This window comes from Monodelphis domestica, chromosome 1 (assembly GCF_027887165.1).
Source record: "Monodelphis domestica isolate mMonDom1 chromosome 1, mMonDom1.pri, whole genome shotgun sequence".
Taxonomy (NCBI): Eukaryota; Metazoa; Chordata; class Mammalia; order Didelphimorphia; family Didelphidae; genus Monodelphis; species Monodelphis domestica.
In genome coordinates, this window is record NC_077227.1 from 723,832,332 (window position 1) to 723,854,899 (window position 22,568).

The 22,568-nt window shown below is 46.7% G+C and overlaps 1 protein-coding gene across 3 annotated transcripts; it reads right to left on the minus strand.

Moving 5' to 3' along the window:
* Positions 1 to 5,623: 5,623 nt before the first annotated feature.
* On the minus strand, positions 5,624 to 21,461 carry THNSL2 (threonine synthase like 2). Of its 3 annotated transcripts, none has more exons than XM_056813131.1 (9): positions 21,294 to 21,461; positions 19,860 to 20,095; positions 16,759 to 16,953; positions 15,154 to 15,306; positions 12,935 to 13,165; positions 12,107 to 12,255; positions 10,098 to 10,223; positions 9,599 to 9,750; positions 5,624 to 6,161 (listed from the first exon to the last, which is right to left on the minus strand). In XM_056813131.1, exons 2-9 carry the CDS (start codon positions 20,080 to 20,082, stop codon positions 5,939 to 5,941), a joined length of 1,452 nt encoding a protein of 483 aa, XP_056669109.1. In that variant the 5' UTR covers positions 20,083 to 20,095; positions 21,294 to 21,461; the 3' UTR covers positions 5,624 to 5,938. The 3 variants fall into 3 exon arrangements, with proteins under 3 accessions (XP_056669109.1, XP_056669112.1, XP_007477775.2); XM_056813134.1 differs by lacking the exon at positions 21,294 to 21,461 and adding an exon at positions 21,052 to 21,270; XM_007477713.2 differs by lacking the exon at positions 12,935 to 13,165 and having other exon boundaries at positions 21,294 to 21,454.
* Positions 21,462 to 22,568: the final 1,107 nt, after the last annotated feature.

Genomic DNA, 22,568 nt, shown 5'->3' on the forward strand with positions numbered 1-22,568 from the left:
ATTTTTGTCAAGCACTCAGCACACACAGTGGGCCCTTGCCTTCACTCTTATAGTAGTCACAATCTTCCTTAAGACATTTCTCCTCTTGCCAGATTGAATTTAACCCTCCAGGTATGCCCCTTGTCTTCCTTGGCTTGGAGGGGGCAGTAACTGGTGCAGACTTTTCTTGGCCCAGAGCCCTGGATAGAGCTCCTTTGATGGATGGCTGTCCAGATGGGCAGCTCCTGGGAAGATGTGTCTAGAGAGGGATGCATTCCCCAAACGGGCCCAAGGCAATGAGCGGGGACCCCCCTCCCACAACCAGATCACCTGAAGCCTCCATCCTGCCCCATCACTGTGTTTACTCAGGGCTACGGATGAGAGGACGCAGACAAAAGGTTCCCAAGGGCTCTGGCTAGTTCTCCATCTCCATTTCCCAGCCCCAGCCCCCCACCTTTCCTTCCAGGGCTTTCTGATGGGCCTCCCACCCCCACCTGCCTCACACCTGCCTCACACAGGGCTGGGGCCCCACAGCTTCAGGGCGGCTTTTAAATCATCCCTCCTGGGAGACATCCTGACAGGGGAGCCTCTAGCCAGGCTCAAATGACCCATCGATTTTGTTCTCTCCGCCTTGATAGACGCCTCTCCTCCCTCCCTCCTTTCCATCCACCCAGATTCATTTCTGACCACCCAAGAAACCGCCTTTCAAAGTCGAGGCACCTCGCCCTGGTGCTGGAGAAGGAGGCTGCCCATTCTGTCTTCTTTAGCCATCCAGGATGGTCTCTGTTCCCTTCAGAGAACATCCCTCCACCAGCCCCAGAGTTCTCCTTTCCTCCCTTTCCTCATTCCTCTAATTTACCAAGCAAGTTCTCTGAACAGTCGAATACCTCCTACAGTCCAGTAAACCTTTATGGCTTAAGAAAGCAGATGTGAGGAGAGCTGTTAGAGCCAGGTTCAACATCAAGAAGACCTGGGTTCAAATTCTGTATTTGATACTGACTAGTGACCCTGCACAAGTGACTTAACTGATTTTAGGTCTCCATTTCCTACTCTATAAAATGGGAACAATAATACTTACCTTTCGGGGCTGTTGAGGCTCAAATTGTGAGCTTCCTGAAGACAGGAACTGCTTTTGCCTTCCTTAGCACAGTGCTTGGCACATGTTGTTGCTCAGTTGCTTTCCAGTTGCCTAAAATGCTTTGTGACCCCATTTGGGATTTTCTTGGCAAAGACACTGAGGTAGTTTGCCATTTCCTTTTCTAGATCATTTTACAGGTGAAAAAACTGAGGCAAACAGGGTTAAGTGACTTGTCCAGGGTCACCCCGCTAGGAAGTATCTGAACCTGAATTCAAACTCATGAAGGGTTTCTGATTCCAAGTCCAGCGCTCCATGCTCGATGTAGCTGCTCCACTTGGCACACAGTAGATACTTAATCATTGCTCATTGGCTTAGCTCTATTTTTTTTTAAACCCTTACCTTCCATCTTGGAATCAATACTGTGTATTGGTTCCAAGGCAGAAGAGTGGTAAGAGCTAGGCAATGGGGGTCAAGTGACTTGCCCAGGGTCACCCAGCTAGGAAGTGTCTGAGGTCAGATTTGAACCCAAGACCTCCTGTCTCTAGTCCTGGCTCTCCATCCACTGAGCTACCCAGCTGCTCCCTGGCTTAGCTCTATATAAAAGTCAGTGGCTATTAAGACTCTCATGATCTACCTTTATCAATAATAAGAGCAGGTTACATATAAATATTTTCAGGTGTTCTTGACCATAGTGTATGTGTCTTGTGTCCTTTTCTTTACCAGTCCCTGCTCCCTAGAGACCATCAAGACCTGCCATGTTTATATAGCATTTAGGAGAGCACCATTATTAGTAGTATTAACTATTATTACCTAAATGTGGCAGGACAGCTGGTGGCTCAATGGATAGAGTGCTGAGCCTAGTTGAGTTCAAGTCCAGCCTCAAATACTAGCTAGGTGACCTTGGGCAAGTCACTGAACTGCCTCAGTTTCCTCATCTGTAAAATGATCTGGAGAAGAAAATGGCAAACCACTCCAATGCCTTTGCCAAGAGAACCCCAACTGAGGTAACAAAAAGCATTGGACACGACTGAAACAAGTGAACCACAAGACGTGTGACAGCCAGAGTGTCCTGGAAAGAACGCCATTCTGGAGTCAGAGAACCTGAGGGTGATGCTTCATAGGTGTCCAGGAGCACAGACTTTTGGCTTCTCTGGGGATCAGTGTCCTCCTCTGTAAAATGGACAAATAACCTACTGAACCTCTTTCACCAGGCTGTCCAATAAGTGCCCTTAGTTAGGTCTCAGTCTCCCCTGCTGTAAAATGTGAAGATTGGACTCAAATCCCTTCCAGATCTAAGTTTCTGGACCAAATTACCCAGAATGGTGGTCACTCGACTGGTTTATGGATATCTCCTGAGAAGCCCTAAAGCCCTGTAGAAATCTCAGCCACCATCATCATTCATGAAAGGCAGGACAGCGCAGTGGGCAGAGCGAGCTGGCCCCACAGCCAGGCAGACCTCACTCTGTAACATCTTGGCTGTTGGAGCTCCCAAGTGCTCTGGGCTCCAGGACTCTCTGAGGCTCAGCGTTGCAGAGGAATTAGAAGGAGTTTCACCACTGACATCTCAGGTCTGGGGTCTAGCCCCATGACCATGGTTGGATCCCCCAGCTGCAGAAAGGGAGCCCTGGCTCAGAGGAAGCAGCTAGGAGGATCAGGGAATCCATGTGACAAAGCCTCAATCCCCCTTGCCTAGCCTAAAAGGGTTCCAGGGAAAGTAGGGGCACAGCGGCCCCTAATGGGCATGATGGGAAGCATCTTCATCCCTCCCCAAGAAGTTTGAGAGACAGGAGAGGAAGTGACCACAGGGCAAGCATGGGGGGGATTCTCTGACTCCCGGAGAAGAGATCAAATGGGAATTTGAGCCAGTCTCCTAATAAGTGATCCCTAGACTCCTTTGTGAGATCAGTACAAAAGGTAAGATTGCACCCATTTTACAGATGGAACACAGATCCCTCAGTGTCAGTGACAGATGTCAAACCTAGGTTTTGACTGCCAAACCAGCATTCTATCTGCTGGCCCACACATGAAATGGATGAGATGAGATGAAATTAACCAAGGGATACCTGTTGCTTGGATTGGTTAATTGATATTCTGATTAACTAAGAGTTCCAATACCATAAAAGTTATCGATGGTGTGACAGCACTGGAGTCAAGGGACCTGGATTCTAATCTTGCCTCTGACTCCTGTGATCCTGAGCAAATCATTTCACTTTCTTGACCTCAGTTTTCTCATTTGTGAAATGAAGGGTTGGCCCAGATAGCCTCTGAATTCCCTTCCATCTCCCAACCAATAGAACAGTCACACACCCCACCCCACCACCACCACCCCCACTATGCCAATCAGTACCGAGTCTCTCTTTGTTGAATGAATAAATGACTCTCTAGCATATCAAAGTGCCTTCAGCACTGTCAAACATTTATTAAGTGCCTTCTGTATTCAAAACACTGTCCAGGCACTTGGGGAAATGCCTAGATAAAAATATAAGACAGATTTGTAAAGGGACCAGTAGGGCCATCATTATTTTCATTCAACAACTGAGGGAAATGGAATATCAATCAGAGACCCGCCCAAGGACACACAGCTGAAACGGAGCAGAAGCAGGCCTCCATATTGTAGCATGTGGCCTTCCTACCATTGTTGGTTCATTTTTTAACCTGTAAATATTCCCATTTGGTTAACCCATTGCTAAATTGTGACACACAGAGTAGAATCAAGCTGCAGTTGTACAACATGATTTTATTTACAAAAAAAGGCAAAGATCATCCTGGGAAAATGTTTTCAGAAGCCCGGATGATGCCAGCTTCCCGAGGAGCATTTCCTTTGACTTTTCCCTTCAGAATATGTTGGCATGTCACATAAAAGACAGGCAATGATTCCAGGCCTCTGGCAAAAACCTAATTCAAACTCCTATCATCTGGAATTTATGACGATTCATTTCCCCTATGCCTGGAATACACTGATTTCTCATTTCTGCCTCATCAATTCTCTCTCTCGGAGATTCAGCTCAAGTACCCCCTTCTACATAAAGTTCATCTTGGTTCTCCCAAATGGTAGCACCCATCTTCCCTCCCTTTCTCTCTCCCTCCTTCTTTTGTATTTACTTATCCCCTTTATCTATGTTCTGCATATACTTACATATGTATTTGGCATCTCCTGGGATACAACATAAGCTTTTTTTTTTTTTAAACCATACCTTCTGGCTCATATCAGTTCTAAGACAGAAGAGTGGTGAGGGCTAAAGCAATTGGGTTAAGTGACTTGCTCAGGGTCATACAACTAGGGAGTATCTGAAGCCAGATTTGAACCCAGGACCTCCCAACTCCAGACCTAGATCTCTATCCACTGAACCACTTAGCTGCCCCTCAGCATCATCTCTTTAAGAACAGGGACTGCTTCATTCTTTATATTTGTATCCCCAATACTTTGCTTGTTGCCTGGCACATAGTAGGATTGATTGGTGCCACGGTGGCTGACTGAAGCTGACTTTCGCTCCACTTAGGAATGGACAGTTTGCTGAGAAAAATAACAGCCCCAAATGCTATTCTAAGTCTGTGTAAGAAAAACTCTTCGCACATATTAAAACCATTGTTCATTTATTAGTATGTTAATTATGAAGAGTTCTTTTGGTCATTAAAGCTGGGTCACCAGAGCCTTCTCTGGTGGTTGGTGTTACCTGGCGAGGAAGTAACCAAGAGGCAGTTCTTTTTAGAATCATAGAACCCAGAACTCAGGAGGTTTCACTCTTGATCTAGACTCAGCCCATAGATGGCAAATCCCGAATCTGGAAATGTGCCCATAATATAATAAGAACAGCTAGCATCTATGTGATTCTTTAAGGCTGGCAAAGGGCTTCACGTGTTCCATTTCATTTTCTCCCCATAACAACAGCCCTAGGAGGGAGGTGTAATTATCATACCCATTTCAAATGTGAAGAAACTGAGTCAGAAAGAAGTAAATGATTTGCCCAAGAACTCTAGTCTTCCTGACTACAGGTCTAGCACCTTATCCTCTATGTCATCTAACTGTAAATTAATATCACAGAATCATACATCTTGTGCTGGATGGGATCTTAGATCATTTTCATTTGCAGAAAGGGAAAGGGAAATTCAAAGGTTGAGAGACTTCCTCAAGGTAAGAGGTGGTAAATAGCAGAGCCTGGATTTGAGCCAACGTCTCATGACTTCCTATCCCTTGGGGGCATCCCCTACCCACTGAGTACCTGGCTGTTATGTTTCTGGGGATGGGGATGTGTCATCCATATTTTTATCCCTTTAGAATGGCATAAAACAACCAAGGTTCAAGGGCTAGAGACAGAGTCAACTTAACCCATGCATGGTTTAAATATAGGACTATGGCTTTATGGGCAGCTATGGAGTGCCAAAGTACGTCAATTGTCAGTTCAAATCTGGCTTCTGACACTTAGGAGTTGTTTGACCCTAGGCAAGTCACTTAACCTTGTACGGTTTCCTCATATTTAAAATGAGCTGGAGAAGGAACTGGAAAACCACTCCAGTATCTTTGCCAAGAAAACCCCAAATGGGCAGACACTACTGAAACAACTGAACAACAACAAAATGGCTTTATAATTTATTCTTTACATATTTTAATCACTCTCTGCAAAATATTAGCGCTCTGACAGCAGGGATGGCTTCATTTGTTTTTTTTAATTTTGTCATTATAGCCAAGAACCTAGCAGAGTATCTTGTACACAGTAGGTACTCAATTAATGCATGTTGTGATAAATGGGATTAGATCTTTATTGTAACAGGGACCTAAACTCCCAGTAATCCCTGTGCTCCATTTAAAGTTAAATGGGCAGATTCAAATGGGAAACATCCTGGGTCTCTGGAACAAAAAGAAAAAGCCAAATCAAGGCTTAGTTATTCCTGGGAGCTCCCGCCACTTCTCCTCTGCTGGGACAGATCCTCTATTTTGTCTCGAAGCACTTGGGTCCAGTCATCTCCTCTGCAAAGAGTATTGGATCGAGTTGGCATGTGCTCCAGGGCTTGAATGTCTTCAGGAATCTCAGGGACCAGCTGGGCTTGGAGAATGGCATCCTGGAACTTGACTGCTGAGGCTGGGGCCAGGCAGCATCTGGTCAAGCTGAGATGGGGATGAGAAGGGAGGTTGGGGTGGCCATGATGGGCAAAGATCAAGGAAAGAAGAGGGGGAGAGAAAGAAAGAAAGAAAGAAAGAAAGAAAGAAAGAAAGAAAGAAAGAAAGAAAGAAAGAAAGAAAGAAAGAAAGAAAGAAAGAAAGAAAGAAAGAAAGAAAGAAAGAAAGAAAGAAAGAAAGAAAGAAAGAAAGAAAGAAAGAAAGAAAGAAAGAAAGAAAGAAAGAAAGAAAGAAAGAAAGAAAGAAAGAAAGAAAGAAAGAAAGAAAGAAAGAAAGAAAGAAAGAAAGAGAGAAAGAGAGAGAAAGAAAGAGAGAGAGAGAAAGAGAGAGAGAAAGAGAGAGAGAGAGAGAGAGAGAGAGAGAGAGAGAGAGAGAGAGAGAGAGAGAGAGAGAGAGAGAGGGAGGGAGGGAGGGAGGGAGGGAGAGAGAGAGAGAGAGAGAGAGGGAGGGAGGGAGGGAGGGAGGGAGGGACGGAGGGAGGAAAGGAAAGAAGAAAAGAAGGAAGGGAAAGAAGAGGGGAGATAGAGAGAGGAAGATGAAGATGGAGGAAGAGAGAAGCAAGGGAGAAAAATAAGAAAAATGGTGAAAAAAGAAACAGACTAGCAATTGCTCCTTTCCTTGGCTGAGGTGAGTGAACAACTGCTAAGACCAAGAGCTTGACATTTTTCACAGGCTAAAGATGGGTAAGACTGAATAGAAATGAGAACTATGACCTGATCCTTTGGGTCACTGATGCTCCTGACTCCCAACATATCTAGGTTGCCTTCGGAGTGGCCAGGTTTCCAGGAATAAGGTGGTGATAGCCCTCACTGTCAGTCAGTAAACATCTGTTAAACTACTTTGTGCCAGGCACTGTGAGAGAAGGCATAGAGAGAGGATGGAGGGCTTGCCTGGGAATCAGTAAGACCTTATTTTGGGTCCTGCTTTGAACCAGTGGACAGAGTTTACTGATGTGATCCGGGGCAAATTCTTGAATTTCTCAGGACCCCTAGGCAACTCCTTAAGCCAATACTGGTAGAGGGAGTCCCTCATTGGCGGCTCCCTACACCAACCAAATCACAGTTTCAGGATTATGTGTGATATTGCTGTAGCTGACCAAATAAATGGTCACTCTCACCCATCTTCCACACTGCTGTCAAAATAATTTTCCTTCTAAGGGCAGATCTAACTGTGTCGCTTCTCTACCCAATAAACCTTATGGTCTCCCAATTCCTTCTAGCATCAAATAGAAATGCCTCTGTTTAGCTTTTTGTGAATTAAAAAAAAAAACAAAACTCTTACCTTCCATCTTAGAATCAAAACCAAGTACTGGTTCTGAGATAGAAGAGTGGTTAAGAGCTAGGCAATGGGGATCAAGTAATTTACCCAGGTTCATACAGCTAGGAAGTGTCTGAGGTCAAATTTGAACCCAGGTCTCTAGAACTGGTTCTCTACCCACTAAGCCATGTCACGGCTCCTCTGTTTAGCTTTTAAAGCCCCTCACACCCTGGACCTTCTCATCTTTCCAGCTCCATGGGATGTCATATTCGCTACTGTGCTCTGTAAATGCAGCCAACCTTGCCCATTTCTCCATTCTTCACACAGACAAAACTTGTGTTCCATCTCCCCTCTATGGGCCATTCCCTTGGATCTCCCTTATATCTGTGGATCATTTCTTCCTCATTTTCCCTTCCCAGAATTCCTCTCTTCCTTCAAACTATAACTCAAGGGCCATCTTTCTCATGAAGGCTTTTCTGGTCCAGTCCCCCAACTGCTAGTGTCCTCCCTCCCAATGCTGCTATTGCATTCTCCCTAAGTCTTCTCCAAGCTAAATATCTATCCTCAGTTCCTTCAACTCATCCTTCCTGAGATCAAAGCCCACTAAAACTCCCAGGAGCCTTTTTACATAGGCTGTTATCTAGATCGAAGTTAGATGTTTCAGTGGATAAAATGCCAGTCTTGCAGTTAGGAAGCTTTAAGGTCCAATTTGACCAAAGATAATGTACAAGTTCTGTGATCCTGAGCCTTGAGATTCATTTTCCTCATCTGTAAAATGGGAACTACAATAGCATCACTGCCAAAGTTGGTGGGAGTACCAAATAAAATAATATCTGTAAAGTGCTTTGTAAATCCTAAAGCTATATCAACAGTCACTATTATTTTAGCAATATCTAATCATGTCCCATCTATCTCTATATCTGTATCTAGATCTAATCCTCAATCCTATATTTTTGTAGGTTTTAAAAATATTTTATTTTTTCTCCAATTTCATGTGAAAACAATGTTGAACTTTCATTTCTTTAAATTTAGAACTAACTTCTCTCCCTCCCCTCCCTTCTCCCTGAGCCTTGAAGCAATCTGATCTAGATTTTACACATGCAATAATGTAAACATTTTTCTGTATTACAGAGAACTCATGCAGGTTGTTGTTGGTTTGTTTGTTTCTTTTTTTTTTAAACCAAAATCCAGGACTTTCTTTTTATTTAATTTTCTGCCTAGCTTGTGAGTTCATCAGGATAGGCAGGGAATTTCCATTGGAGAAATTTCATTCACTGATGCTGCTTAGCAACTCATTTTCCCCTCAAGGATTAAAGAGTTGCCTTGGGGCAGTTAGATGGCTCAGTGGATTGAGAACCAAACCTGGAGAAAGGAGGTGCTGGGTTCAAATTTGACCTCAGACACTTCCTAGCTGTGTGACTCTGGGCAAGTCACTTAACCCCGATTGCCGAGCCCTTCCCATTCTTCTGCCATGGAACCAATGCACAATATTGATCCCAACAGTTGCTTTAGGGCAACTGAGGCATTAAATCGCCACAGTCAGGAGGGTAGGCAGAATTTAACTCAGGTTTTCTTGGTTCCAAAGGTACTACAGCTTGCTCCCTCTCACGCGGGACTTTTTATATATTCTCTTTAGAAGCCAGCCTGCATGTGGGCTCAGTGGCTCGAAATCGCTTCCAGCTTCCTGTCCTGTGTACAGCGGACTAATCTACACCTTCCTCGGGGCCCTGGTAAAACCGAGGAGCAAACACAGCCAGCGAGCGCTGCCGTCCCTCCCCAGAAGACGGGCGGGGACGGACGCTCTTCAGCTGGACCCCAGCCCAAAGGGGCAGCCTGGTTAAGCGGACGTTCTTGGTCTCCCGTGACCAGCCCCTCTGCTTTTTGAAGAAATGCCACTCCTCGTCGCCCTGGCCTGCGTGTGACTGCGGTCATCGCAGACGATCCAGGAAGCTGCGTAAAGCGAGAATCCCCGAGAATCCCCGTGTATGGAGATGGTCCCCTGCCAATCTTCGTCCAGACAATGAAGACGGCCTGAAGGGATTCTCTTTCCCCAGCACCACACCCTCCTGTGGCCCAGGCCAATGAGAGGGAACCCGTGGGGGGAGGGGAAGCTTCCTGCAACAGGAATCTCCCAGGCCAGCCAGCGGGAAGGAAGAAAGTACCCGTACCTGGGCTGCTCGCTGGCCGACCGTTTGTAATGGTAGAAGGCGGCCACCGCCGAATGTGGACACAGCAGGTAGTGGTTCTCCTCCCAGCATCGCCGCATGGTTTGAATGATGTCCTCGTCCGAAGCTGACAGGGAATCTATCGTCTCTGAAATCTAGAGAGGGCCGGAATCAAAGAGTTGGAGCCCAGACGACAGAGGCGGCCAAACGCCGCAGGCCGGGCCGTGTCAATCTTGGCTTAATGAAGTCCTCCAAAAGTGAATGGACCGCTTTGGGGTTGGAAGTAGTGAGCTCCCCATCACGGGAGGACTCCAAGGAGAGCCAGGTTGGACTAGATCTAGGTCTCTGACGTCCCTTCCAACTCTAAGTTCTGGCCTGCTGGATTGGGGTCACAGAAAGGAGCAATAGAGACTCTCCCCCGCCCAGATTGACGAATCTGAGCACAATGGCCTCACTCAGCGTCCTGGGTTCCTCCCTGGGCCCATGGCAGGGAGCCACTGACCTTGGTGTGTAGCGCTTGTGGCAACCGCAGCTTCTGGGTCCTGTCGAATTGCTCCATCAGCGCCCTGACCAGCTTGCTGTCAGCCCCGGAGAGCAGCCAGAAAATCCTCTCCATGTTATAAGGCACCTGCCGGAGGAGGAATGGCCATGAGCTCCCAGAGGCATCACCTACCAGGACGCCCATCCCAGGCGGAAGGGGCAAGGTTCAACAAGGATTTTGAATCTTTGAAGGGAGTGAAGAAGGCAGAGAGGGAGCCTTGAAGCCAACCCAATGAGCCCTGGAGGGTCTCTGGTTTTTAGGCCAGTGCTGTCCAACAACTAGAACCCAGGGCCAGGACAGGGGCCCTAAGGACCTGGGGAGGCGGCTACATAGCTCAGGGGAGTTTGGAAGACTTGAATTTAAATCGAACCTCATACACTAGTAATGGGGCCCTGGGCAAGGCATTTAACCCTGCTCGCCTCAGTTTCCTCATCTATAAAATGAGCTGGAGAAAAAAAGGACAAACCACTCCAGGATCTCTGCCAAGAAAATCCAATGGAGAGTATTGGTCTGTGGGGTTATGAGGCGTCAGACACTTCTGAATAGCAACAAAGGATTTCTGAGGGCACAAACCGACTAAAAAACTAAAATGAACAGGATCTATGTGTTACTTTTAAATTTGTATTTTATTAAACAGTTCCCAGTTACATTTCGGTCTGGCTCCAGCTCACTTTGAAACTTCTAGCTTAGAGCAAGAAGTAGTTAAATGACTTGCCCAGGGTCACTTAGCCAGTATGGATCAGAGGCAGGACCCGTGCTGGTTTCAAGGCTGGCTCATACTGCTGAATGCTAGTGCACAAGTATTGATAGACATAAGGAAGAGGAGAGGAAACAGGTACTTATTGAATGCCTGCTCTCCAAAGGATGCTGAGCACTTTTCAAATATCTTATCTGACAGAAAAATACACACATAGGGATCTTTTTTCTTTTCTTTCCTGGAGCTAAGCACTGGCATCCATTGAAGGACGTGGTTGTGTTTATCCTAGAGAAAAGTAGACTTAGAGGAACATGAGACCTGACCCCGAGCATGTGAAGGTCTTAAAAGATTGGGATGGGGGGGGGGGCAGCTGAGTAGCTCAGTGGATCAAGAGCCAGGACTAGACAGGGAGATCCTGGGTTCAAATCTGACCTCGGACACTTCCTAGCACACCCTGAGCAACTCCCTTCACCCCCATTGCCTAGCCCTTTCTGCTCTTCTGTCTTGGTTCCAAGACATAGTACTGATTCCAAGACAGAAGGTAAAGGTTAAAAAAAAAGATCGGGATCATTTAGAGGGTAGGCTAAGGGCTGGCATCAGTGAATAACTTGGAGGTTCTCTAAAGCAGTAAGAGCGAGAGACTCATAAGCCAATTTTACTTTCCTAACTTCTCTGCTGACCTCCAGACCGACATCTCCCACCGCTGATGAGATCCCTTCAAAGAGATGTCCCGTTCGCATCTTCAACTCTACAGGTCCAAAGCTGGCCCCAGCATCTTTCTCCTAAAGCCTCCTCTCCTTCCTATTCCACTTATGGTGAAAGGCAGCACTACCCTCCCAGTCATTCAGTCTTTCAGCGGGCCAAGGGTCAGGGCTCATGTCTCCATGAAAAGTCAAGTATGGTTCAAGCCAACCACCCACCTGGAAGGTCGATCGGCACACCAATCTCTGGATATTCTGGGATGGCAGATTTAGAACCAGAAAGAATTGAGTGCAAATGTCTCATTTTAAAATTGGAGAAACTGAGGTCCATAGGAGGTAACGGACTTGCTCACAGAGGTAAGATGTATTTGATTTGAATCCAGGTTCCGTCCCTCCTCTAATACCTCTCACATAACACATTGGTCCCTTAACAAGATTTAAACTCCTCTCAACTCAAAGTAATGATTGCAATGTGGGGAATCACAGGGCTGCCAGTGGCCAATACGCCTAGGAGGGGAGGGGAGGGGACAGGAGAGGAGGGAGCCGAACATCCTGACTGTCCCACGTCTCACCTGAATGTCCATGGCAGAAGCCAAGGATGCTCTGGTGTTCCCTGAAAGTGAGAAGTCGCCCTGCCGGACAGCCCTGTGGATAATGTCATTATGGTTCACCACGGTGGCCAGGCGGACAGGCAGACCCATCTCCTGAGCGATGCATCCCGCTAAGAACAAGGACAAGACGTTTCAGATGCCTTCTATGCCAAAGGGGATCCATATTCCTTGGGACACCCCGGGTGAGCTAGTGACGGATGTGTGCATATGGGAGGAGGAGATTAGCAGAATGGAGATAAGTGACTTATCCAAAGTCAACGCAGCTGATTAGCTGACAGGGTTGGGATTCAAACCCAGGAATTCTCACTCTAAATCTCATGCTCCCACACATGTAAAACCCAGTGGAATGGCCCATTGGTTACAGGAAGGGGTGGGGGGAGGGAAAGAATATGATTCTTATATCCAAGGAATAACGTTCTAAACTAATTAAATAAAATTTAAAAATAAATCTCATGCGCCCATACTAAATTCCCAAGTACTTTTTAAGGATCACCCCAAACACTACATTTACAAAGTGCTCCCCAAATCTAGGGCTATTAAGAGCCTTATATAACTGTTTCTGTAAGCCTCTTCTTGTGTAGCACTAGGGATTACAGTTGACAATGTTTAGCAGTTCTGGGTTCAAATCCTGCATGCCCTCTGTTGGCAATTTTATTTTCTCTGGGCTTCACTGTCCAGCTCCCTAAAGTGAAGGGTTTGTCCTAGCTGACCTCAGAGGTCTCTTTTAATTTTAATGCTATGACCAATGCCAAAACTTGTCTGTGGGCTAAAGCTTGGGTGTCTTCTCACCAGCCAGATTGCCCGCAGCCCCAGTGGGCACGACCACCTCCACAGGGGGCAGCGGGCAGACGTCCATGGATGGTACACATTGGAAGTAGGCAAAAAAGTAGTGTGCCATCTGTACCAGGATCCGGGACCAATTAATGGAATTCAGACTCATCAGGTTGTGCTTCTTGGCAAAAGCTACATCAGCAAACACGGCTCTGATGGGCTCGTCCAGCTCATCGCTGTTACCCTCCACTGTCAGGGGGAAGAGGACACGGTGGGGGTCAGGAGCTCCTCCTAGAACCCTTCTGTGTCTGGTCCCACTCTACGGAGCCAATCTGGTCCCTCAGCCCCACACACGTATCCTCTGCTCTAGGCTCGTAGAACTCCATCCACACTCTTTCATGCAACCCTTCTTTCCTTAGAAGTTCTTCACCAGGAGGGCTGTTCCTCTGTCTTTGTCCTCACATCTCCCAGGACTAATACATGCTTGCTGATTGACCTACCCATTGACTACATGCTGTGCTTCAGTGTGCGAGCCATATCTGCCATGAGCAAGCCTCCTTCTTCAAAGGTATCGAAACCACCCCTGAGGTTTCAGAGGCCAGAACACTAAGGCCTGGGACCCTGATGTAGCTTCCTGGTGGCTTAGGGACAAAAGGCAAGAGTCTATAGCGGCCTAAGACCAGCAGACCAATATGGCCAATAGAGGCCCCAAGAGAATCAGGGTTACATCCTTGCTAACGAGCCCGTTCATGCTAGGACTAAACAAACTTCCTTTGTTGACTAGGAGCATCTCATATCATTCTCAGTTTCAAACCTGAATGACTATACAGGCTTGAGTTAAGGCCAGCCTCCAAAAGATGGCTTCACCACATGGAAGTGAACTAAGGAACAATATAATCTCCAGAACATTAAAAATGAAGACACTATACAATTGAGTGGTCAGGGAACCTTTCAGTACCCTTTAAACGTCAACACAAAGACAGTTGCTTCCTCCCTTTAAAGCAGGAGTTCATCACCTTTTTTATATCAAGGACCCCAGTAGAATTCAGTGAAACCTATGGACCCCTTCTCAGCATAGTGTTTTTAAAATGCATAAAATAAAACATTCATTATTAGAAAGTCACTCGGTCAGATTGGAAGTTCTCTATCCATCTATTTATCCACCCATTCATTCATCCATCCATCCATCCATCCACTCATCCACCCATCTACCCATCCACCCATCCACGCCTCCATCCACCCATCCATCCATCCACCCATCCATCCACCCATCTATTCATCCATCCACCCATCTATCCATCTATCCATCCACTCACCTATCTGTCCATCCATCCATTCATCTGCCCAACCATTCATCATCCGTTCATCCATCCATCCACCCATCCCACAGATTGATCTATCTATCATCTATCTATCTATCCCCACATCTATCCATCCACACATCTATCTATCCATCTATCCATCCATCCATCCATCTATCTATCTATCTATCCATTCATCTATCCATCCACACATCCATCCACACATCTATCCATCCATTCATCCATCCATCCATCCATCTATCTACCTATCTTTCTAATCTATCATCTATCTATCTATCTATCTATCTATCTATCATCTATCTATCTATCTATCTATCTATCTATCTATTCATTCATCTATCCATCCACACATCTATCCATCCATCCATCCATCCATCCATCTATCTATCTATCTATCTATCTATCTTTCTAATCTATCATCTATCTATCTATCTATCTATCTATCTATCTATCTATCTATCTATCTATCTATCCATTCATCTATCCATCCACACATCTATCCATCCATTCATCCATCCATCCATCCATCCATCCATCCATCTACCTATCTTTCTAATCTATCATCTATCTATCTATCTATCTATCTATCTATCTATCTATCTATCTATCCATTCATCTATCCATCCACACATCTATCCATCCATCCATCCATCCATCCATCCATCCATCCATCCATCCATCCACTCATCCATCCATCTATCTATCTATCTATCTATCTATCTATCTATCTATCTATCTATCTATCTATCTATCTATCTATCTATCTGTGGAGGCTCATAGACTACAAGTTAAGAACTGCTTTAGAGGGTCCCAGGTTCTAGTCTAGCCCTTCCAAACTTAAATGACTTCTTCCCCTAACATTTCTTCAGCTCAAGATCCCTTCCCCACCCCAGAGTGTTCCCATACAGTCCCTACCCCCAAACACATGCACATTGTCTTCAATCACTGTTGTCATCTGGAGCTCCTGGATCTTAGAGCAGAGTCCCAGGGGCAACAAAACAATGATGTCTATGTTTTTGGCTCCACGGACACTCTCAATGGCTGAGCTCCCGGTGTCTCCAGAAGTTCCTGATGGGGATTAACAGTAATGTTAACAATTCATATTGCAACTACTATTATTACTAATAATTTACATTACAATAACTACCCCACCCACCCACCACCACCGCCACTACTACTGCTGCTACTGCTACTACTACCACTAACTTTTATATAAAGCTCTGAGGTTCACAAAGCATTTTATAAATTTTATGTTGAAAAAGAATTGTATCCCTAGAATTCTAGAATTTTTTCCCAAAGTTCATGACTAAATTCTCTTCTCTCCCTTTTAGAGACAACTTTTGTATTTTCCCTTATCCCTTATCCCTCTATCCTTACAATGTTATATGATCTTCACAGCAACCCTGGGAAGTAGGTGCTGTTATTATGCCCATTTTATAGTTGGGGAAACTGAGACAGACAGGGGTCTGGTAACTTTTCAGTGTCACATAGCTAGTGCATGTCTGAGGCTGGATTAGAACTCATATCTTCCTGACTCTAGACTTTCTGTACACTCTGATGCCCCTTAGTTGCCTTAAAATACTTTGATGGTGCCTTATGGACTGGAGTGCTTTTGTTTTGTTTTTTAGACCATACCATGTGATTTCATAGTCAGAGAAAACTCCTCTTTTTTACATATGCAGAGCAGAAAGTTGCCTGGGGCACTGAGCTGTCCAAGGTTCTGGAGTCAATATGTGTCAGAGGTAGGACTTGAACTCAGGTCTTCCTGACTCTACCCATTATGTTATGCTGCTTTCTAGATTAGAAAGCACCTTTTTTCATTCCACCTTGTGAGAAAGAGGCTATCATTGCACCCATTTTACAGACAAGAAAGATGATACACAAAGAGATTCATGAGTTGAACTATTCATTGCACACCTACCATGCATCAGAGGGAGGATTAGAACTCAAGCTTTTTCTGAATCCAAGTCTTGAACTCTATCTACTAGGCCACAGTGCCAAATAATTTGGCTCCAGCCTATCTCCAGAGAGAACCTTGAACCCCTGGAAAAGGCCAGAGACCACAGGGTTGATTGATTTCTCTGCAACACTGGCCATACAACGCTGACTCAGTCAACCATACATCAGAAGGACAAGCATGCTGACTTGCTCTCTGACTGACCTTGCCCAGGTTGATGCCTCCTTCTTCAGTTCGCCTGGTGACCAAATGCATTCAGTGCCTAGAAGACAGCTTGCCATAGTTCCAGGGACGGCCTATATTCCTGGAGCAACCTAAAACTGGAGCCTGAGATTGGGAGTCTAAAGACAAGAATTCGAATCCCTATTCTGCTTCTTATTAGCTGTGTGACTCAGTTTCCTCATCTGTAGAATGAAGAGGTTGAACTAAAAGGTCTCTGGGGTCCCTTTCTGCCCTGGATTTAGGATCCTTAAATGAAGAGGTCAGACCGTAGCCTTCAAGGTTCTTTCCTTCTAGTTCTGACGCCTGTGATCTTTTCACTCCCATTATTCTCACCCACACACCTACAACGATAGTGACATGTTTCTGCCTTTTCTCCAGAAAGTACTGTAAGAACTGTCCTGAACAGGACAGGGACAGGTCCTTAAAGGCATAGGTGATGCCGTGCCACAGCTCTAGCACATTCAACCCATTCTTCAGCCTGGACAGATGAACCACATCTCGGTGTCGGAATCTGCTGAAGGCTCGGCCAATCAGACCTAAAGGGGAATAAGAGATGATATCAGTTTATTCATCTAACAATGTCTCTGTTCCAGGTGGTCCACCTCCCTGCCACCAGGACAAGCCTATGATATGGCATATGTCAGACTAGCTCTTCCCTATTCTTTCCTCCCTAAATGGATGCAGACAATTTGGAGGCATGGCTGTCATTTCATGGGAGCAATTTTCCTGAAGGCAATGGGTCTTTAGCACCCATTTTCTACCATAGAAGGGAAGAGGGGGAAGCATGTTGAGGTGCTACATATAATTTATAGGATGCCACACTGTATTCAGGAAGGGGAAAGACAGACAGACAAAAAGAGGAAGGAGAAAAGAGACAAGGGTAGGGGGAGAAAAAAGAGAAAGAGAGAATGAGAGAGGGAAGGGAGAGAGAAGAGGGGAGGGGAGAGAAAGAAGAGAGAGAATGAGAGAGAGGGAAAGGGAGAGGGAGGGAGGGGAGAGAGAAAGGGGAGGGGAGAGAAAGAGAGAAAGGAGAGAGAGAGGGAGGGAGAGGAAGGGAGGGAGGGGAGAGAAAGACAAGAGGAAGAGAGAACCTTTTTCATGAACAGTGGGGATTAGATTAGTTATCATCTTAAGATCTTTTCCTAGCTCTGATTTTTAAATGTTCTTTTATATTTTTATTTATTTTGTTAAATATTTCCCAATTACATTTTTTAAAAAGCTTGATACTAAGTATCAGTTCTAAGGCAGAAGAGCAGCAAAGACCAAGCAATAGGGGCCAAGCAACCCATTCATGGTCACACAGGAAGTGTCTGAGGCTCAAACTGAGCCCTGGTCCTCCCAACTAGCTCTGATATTTTAAAAAAATTTTTTAAAGCTTCTTAACATTTTGCTGGTAAGGGGCAGTTAGATGACTCAGTTGACAGAGGGCCAGACTGGGACTTGGGAAGAGCTAGGATCAAATCTGGCCTGAGATATTTCCTAGTTTTATGACCCTGGGCAAGTCACTTAACCCCATTTATTGCCTAGCCCTTACTGCTCTCCTGCCTTAGAACCAATACTCAGTATCAATTCTAAGAGAGCAGATAATGGGTTTTAAAAAAAAGTTGTCCTGTAGAACTAATGAAAAGCAAATTCCACCAGGATAAAGTCCTAGAAGAGCTATACTGAGCGATAAGATCCTAGCTCTAAAGAAAGGGCCTCAGAGTCTATCTAGTCCAACCTCTTCATTTTATACAGAAACTGAAATCAGAGAGCTTCAACCAATGAATGGGCATTTAAATTTCCTGTTTTTACAATATGTATATTTAACTCACATGAATTTCCCAATATATTCCTTCCCTTCCCTGTGTCCCAAAGAGATTTCCTTTACAATAATAATTTAAAAAAAAAACAGTTCAGGGAAACTAATCAACATGAAAAAAGAAGTCTGGGGGTAGACTGTTCCATTGTTCCATGCCCATAGGCCCCCAAAATAGCTCCGAAGCAGACAAAAGTGCCTTCTCAGATCTCTTCTTTGGGACCAAGATGGATAATTGTAACTGAACAGCATTTAGATTATTTTATATATACATTTCTTGTTGATATCTTTTCTTTTTATGCTGCTTAGATTTCCCCCTATATTTCTCCCCTCCCTCTTCCCAGAAGCCATCCCTAATGACAAAGGATTTTCTTTTGGGAAATAATGTGGAATTGATTAAATACTTTTATTTTTAAAAGGTTTTTGTTGATAACTTTGTTTTTTACATCACCTAGATTTCCCCCTCTATCCTCCCTTCACTTACCCCAAAGGGTAGAAAAAAGGGGAAAAGGACAGAGAAAAAATATGGCAAAATCTATCAAAACCAACAAAAAGTCTGACATTATTAGGAGGCTACTATAGCCCAGATTCACTCCCTCTTCGAAGGAGTTGTCTTCTCTTACTTTTTGGGGGGTCTTTTGCTCTTTATGATTTATGCCATTCGGTTTCAATTGTTTTCTTTTTATTTTTTTAAACCTTTTCTTCTCTTTTAGAATCCATATCATGTATTGGTTCCAAGGCAGAAGAGTAGTAAGGGCTAGGCAACTGGGATTAAGAGACTTGCTCAGGGTCATCCAGGTAGGAAGTGTCTGAGTTCCGATTTGAACCCAGGACCCTGCCCTGGCTCTCTATCCATTTGATGTGTACTGGCAGTGGACAGTAAGGGGTAGTAATAGGAACAGGACCCTCCTGCTCTAAAATCTTGCATTTCTCACTAGTTAGCCCTGGTTAAACATCAATCGCTAAACCTGTAGTATCAGCATTAGTCAAGCATGAATTGTAGATTGTTCAATTATCTGGAACATTCTATGCTAGGCATCAGCTTTGTACCTTCTCCGTTTTATTCATTGCTTACACTGTTCTCAGAAATAATTAATTCCCTTTAGTGGTGCTCCAGTGTACCGCATCCCTTCCCGTTGTTCCCACTCTGGAAGGGCTGCAAAACCTCTCTTGCCCTGACAAATGATGGCAAGGTGGACAATGGGGGGACGTGGAACCTGCGTCCCGGGGCCTCTGGCATTCCAGCAGAGTCCCCCAATCTGGGGCGTGCTCCTTGTTCCCTCTGGCAACAAGCCCCAAAACATCCCTCCCCCGGGAGTTTGGAAAGGGAGGTGTGGAGCTCCCAGAGCCCGATCCACTGCTCGGAGGAAGCTGCCACCCTATGGGGAGCTCCACAGAGGCTACTCTACTAGTGCCTGGGCTCGTCCACCCGCTTTGATACCCCCATGAATCACCTCCTCTTCAAATAGAATTCTGTCCTACTTCTGGACTGAATGGCGTTTGAGTCTCCCATTCTTGGGCCGAGACCCTGCTCCACACTTGGCTGGGTTTCTCCCACATCGCACCGCGCCACCTCGCTGCCCCCAGGTTCCCTTATTTTCAACAAGCCCTTCCAAGGATTAGCTGGCAAGCTGGGGGACTCACCCTTCAAGTCCTTCTTTGGAATGAGCTCTGGGTCGATGAAGAGGGAGCACAGCTCCATCACCAGGGCGGGGTAGGAGAGAGTGCTCCATTGTTTCAAGGTCTCCCTGTCCAGCTGAGGGATCTCTTCAGGCATGAAGAGTCCCCCATCGGAGGCGTAGCCTGAGAACAAGGCTCCTTCAAAGTCCACGCTGGGGGTTCCTCCCCGAGTACTGATGTACCTCATGATTCCGAGGGCCCTGGAAACCAAGAGAGGACGCTTCTGGGGCTGCCAGAGGAATACTAAGAAAAACACCCCTCTGCGGGTTGGTGGATCCCTCTAGGTGGTGGTTAGAAACAGTTTGCATAAAGAAACAAAAGTATCACGCTGTAGTGGGAGGGGATCTGAAGAGCTGCTGGAGGGACAGCTCCCAGCCTGGGTCCTTCCCAAGAGCCTCCTCCATCTCTCTCTCTCTCTCCCTTCTGGGCTACAGATCTGCGCTGGGTTGTAAAAGCTTTCAGACCCTAGAACTCCCTGGACGCCCTGGACGCCTCCCTCCCTCCCTCCTCCTCCTCCTCCTCCTCTGTACTTTTCTTTTACTAAAATTCCCAAGAGTGTAACCAACCAAGCGCCTCACTCCTTGGCTCTGCTGGATTTAAAGCGAGAGGCCGAGCCCCTTCTCCCTGTTTCCGATTGTTCTGACCCAAGATAACTATTGGTATCCACAGAATAAATGATCATGATAATAAGAATGATCCCTTTGGCCCCATCCCGAACGGTCAGCAGCCAGCTTTTGCTGGAAGCCCTGCAGCGAGGGAGAAGCCCCTCTCTCCCCTAGTAGCCTGGTGCGTGGAGGTTTAATTCGATCGGGAAGTTCCCCCTTTAGATCGGCCTTAAACTTGCCTCTGGCTTTTCGCTCATTCCTCCAAGAGCTGCTCCGCCCACAGGACTTGGGGTGCTTTATTAGCGGAACTTAAAAGCCTTCTGGGAAGGGGTCCTCGTGCTATGGCCCCCAGGGTCCACGACCCAAGAACCCAACGTTCTCCCACCCTGAAGTTGGCTAGATAACGAAACCCAGACCCAGCTGCTCTGGCCGAAGTCGGACGGGCACGCAGGGGCAGAGGGGCCATTTGAACCTTGATCCTCTACTCCCAAAGCCATCGCCAGCCCCGGAGTGACCAGGGATGAGTCAGGGAGGAAAGGAGGGTGTCAGACCTCTTTCAAACCCTCAGTTTCCCGCTCTGTGAAAGGGAGGAGGGGGAGCGGGCTTCTTGCAGCTCGGATCCAGGACTCTCTACGGCCCAGGTGGGGGCGGCAGAGGACAGCAGTGGCCTGAAAGGCCCCGGACTCCCGGGGAGGGAGGTCCAGGCGGGCTTCGGCGCTCCCTCCGCCGCGCAGCTCCAAGGTCACGGTCAGGCGACATGGAGGAGGGGCTTCCCCAACTTCGCTCTGCCTACCTTGCACTTGGCGCTGCGCTGGGAGCCCGGGGTGAGGCACCAGCACCGGTACCGGCACGTAGGCTTACGGCCTTCGCGGGTCCTGGGCCGTAGTTTGGGGGGCGGAGTTTGGTCTCAAACTACCCCAGCCTGCCCCGCGGCAGCCGCTTCTACTCGGTCACCACTAGGGGCCCCTAGAAGAGGTATGGAAGGGGTCCTGGGCTCTAGGCACCACCCCTACGGCTGAAAGCGTGGTGACTCCTCCCTCTGCAGTGTAGGTTGTGAAAATAGCCCATAATTTCCCCCCATTCCCCATGGACTCCCCCTCCCCCTGCCGGAAATTCATGAGGGTTCTTGGACCCCAAGGCTGGACCCCTCCGCCCTACGCGCCCACTAGCAAACTGCCTCTTTGAGCCGCACTTTTCTCATCTGTCAAACAGGTCTATTAATAGCGCTTACCTGTCGTTGGCGAGGGGACCCAAGGCAAGGCACGTAACCTCCGATCACGGGCACCTCACTTTCCCCATCTGGCAAGTGGGTATGATAATAGTGCCTACCCTCCTGGGTTGTTGGCTGGGGAACCCCTAGGCAAGCCCAGAGCCTTACTTTCCCCATCTGTCAAATGGGTGCAATAATAGCATTGACCCCTAGGGATAAACAGCAAAACTCCAAATCTCCCGAAGCTGAAAGCCTCAGCCTCAGATTTGCACCCTTTGGGGAGGAATCCCGCAGGCCAGCTGTCCAGACCCTTCTGGTTACAGAAACTGAGGCTCAGAGGCCCCGTGATGTGGCCAAGGTCACCCCCAAAATAAATCTAGGAGACTGGCTTTGAGTCCTGAGCACTTTCCTCTCTTCCATCTCGTCCTTTTTTTAGTAAAAGGAAGGACACCGACCAGAGGGAGGTGCCAGTGACCCTTAGGCAGAAAGGAAAGAGAACCCGAGGAGTTCAAATGAATACTCGTCCTATATCAGATGGGCGAGTGTCAGCCCGATTAGTGAATGAAACCCTGGGCTGGGAGTTGGAACCCTGAGTGCTCCCACTTTGAAGCGGGGTGCCCCTGGATAATAAACTCTGAACCCCGCCTATAGAATGATCATAGGGTCAGCTGGGAGGGGAGGACTCAAACCCTCACTCTGCCACATACTATGTGAACTTGAGCTCTAAGCACGATGGACCTCAGTTTCCTCATCTGTAAAAGGAAACTGTTGGAGTCAATGGCTCTTAAGATCCCTTCCAGTGATATATGTATGCCTTTGCCCTTTGTAACTAACCATAATGCAGGATCTAAGTGTGAG

Bases quoted from the DNA above. Each gene is read 5' to 3' on its own strand.
- THNSL2 (XM_056813131.1), bottom strand. From the start codon at position 20,082: ATGAGGTACATCAGTACTCGGGGAGGAACCCCCAGCGTGGACTTTGAA. The intron at 15,307-16,758 runs GTGTGTGGGTGA...AATCCCCATCAG, and splicing joins ACATGTCACTATCGTTGTAG to GAACTTCTGGAGACACCGGG. The intron at 13,166-15,153 runs GTAGGGACTGTA...TCCCCCTGACAG, and splicing joins CAATGTGCATGTGTTTGGGG to TGGAGGGTAACAGCGATGAG.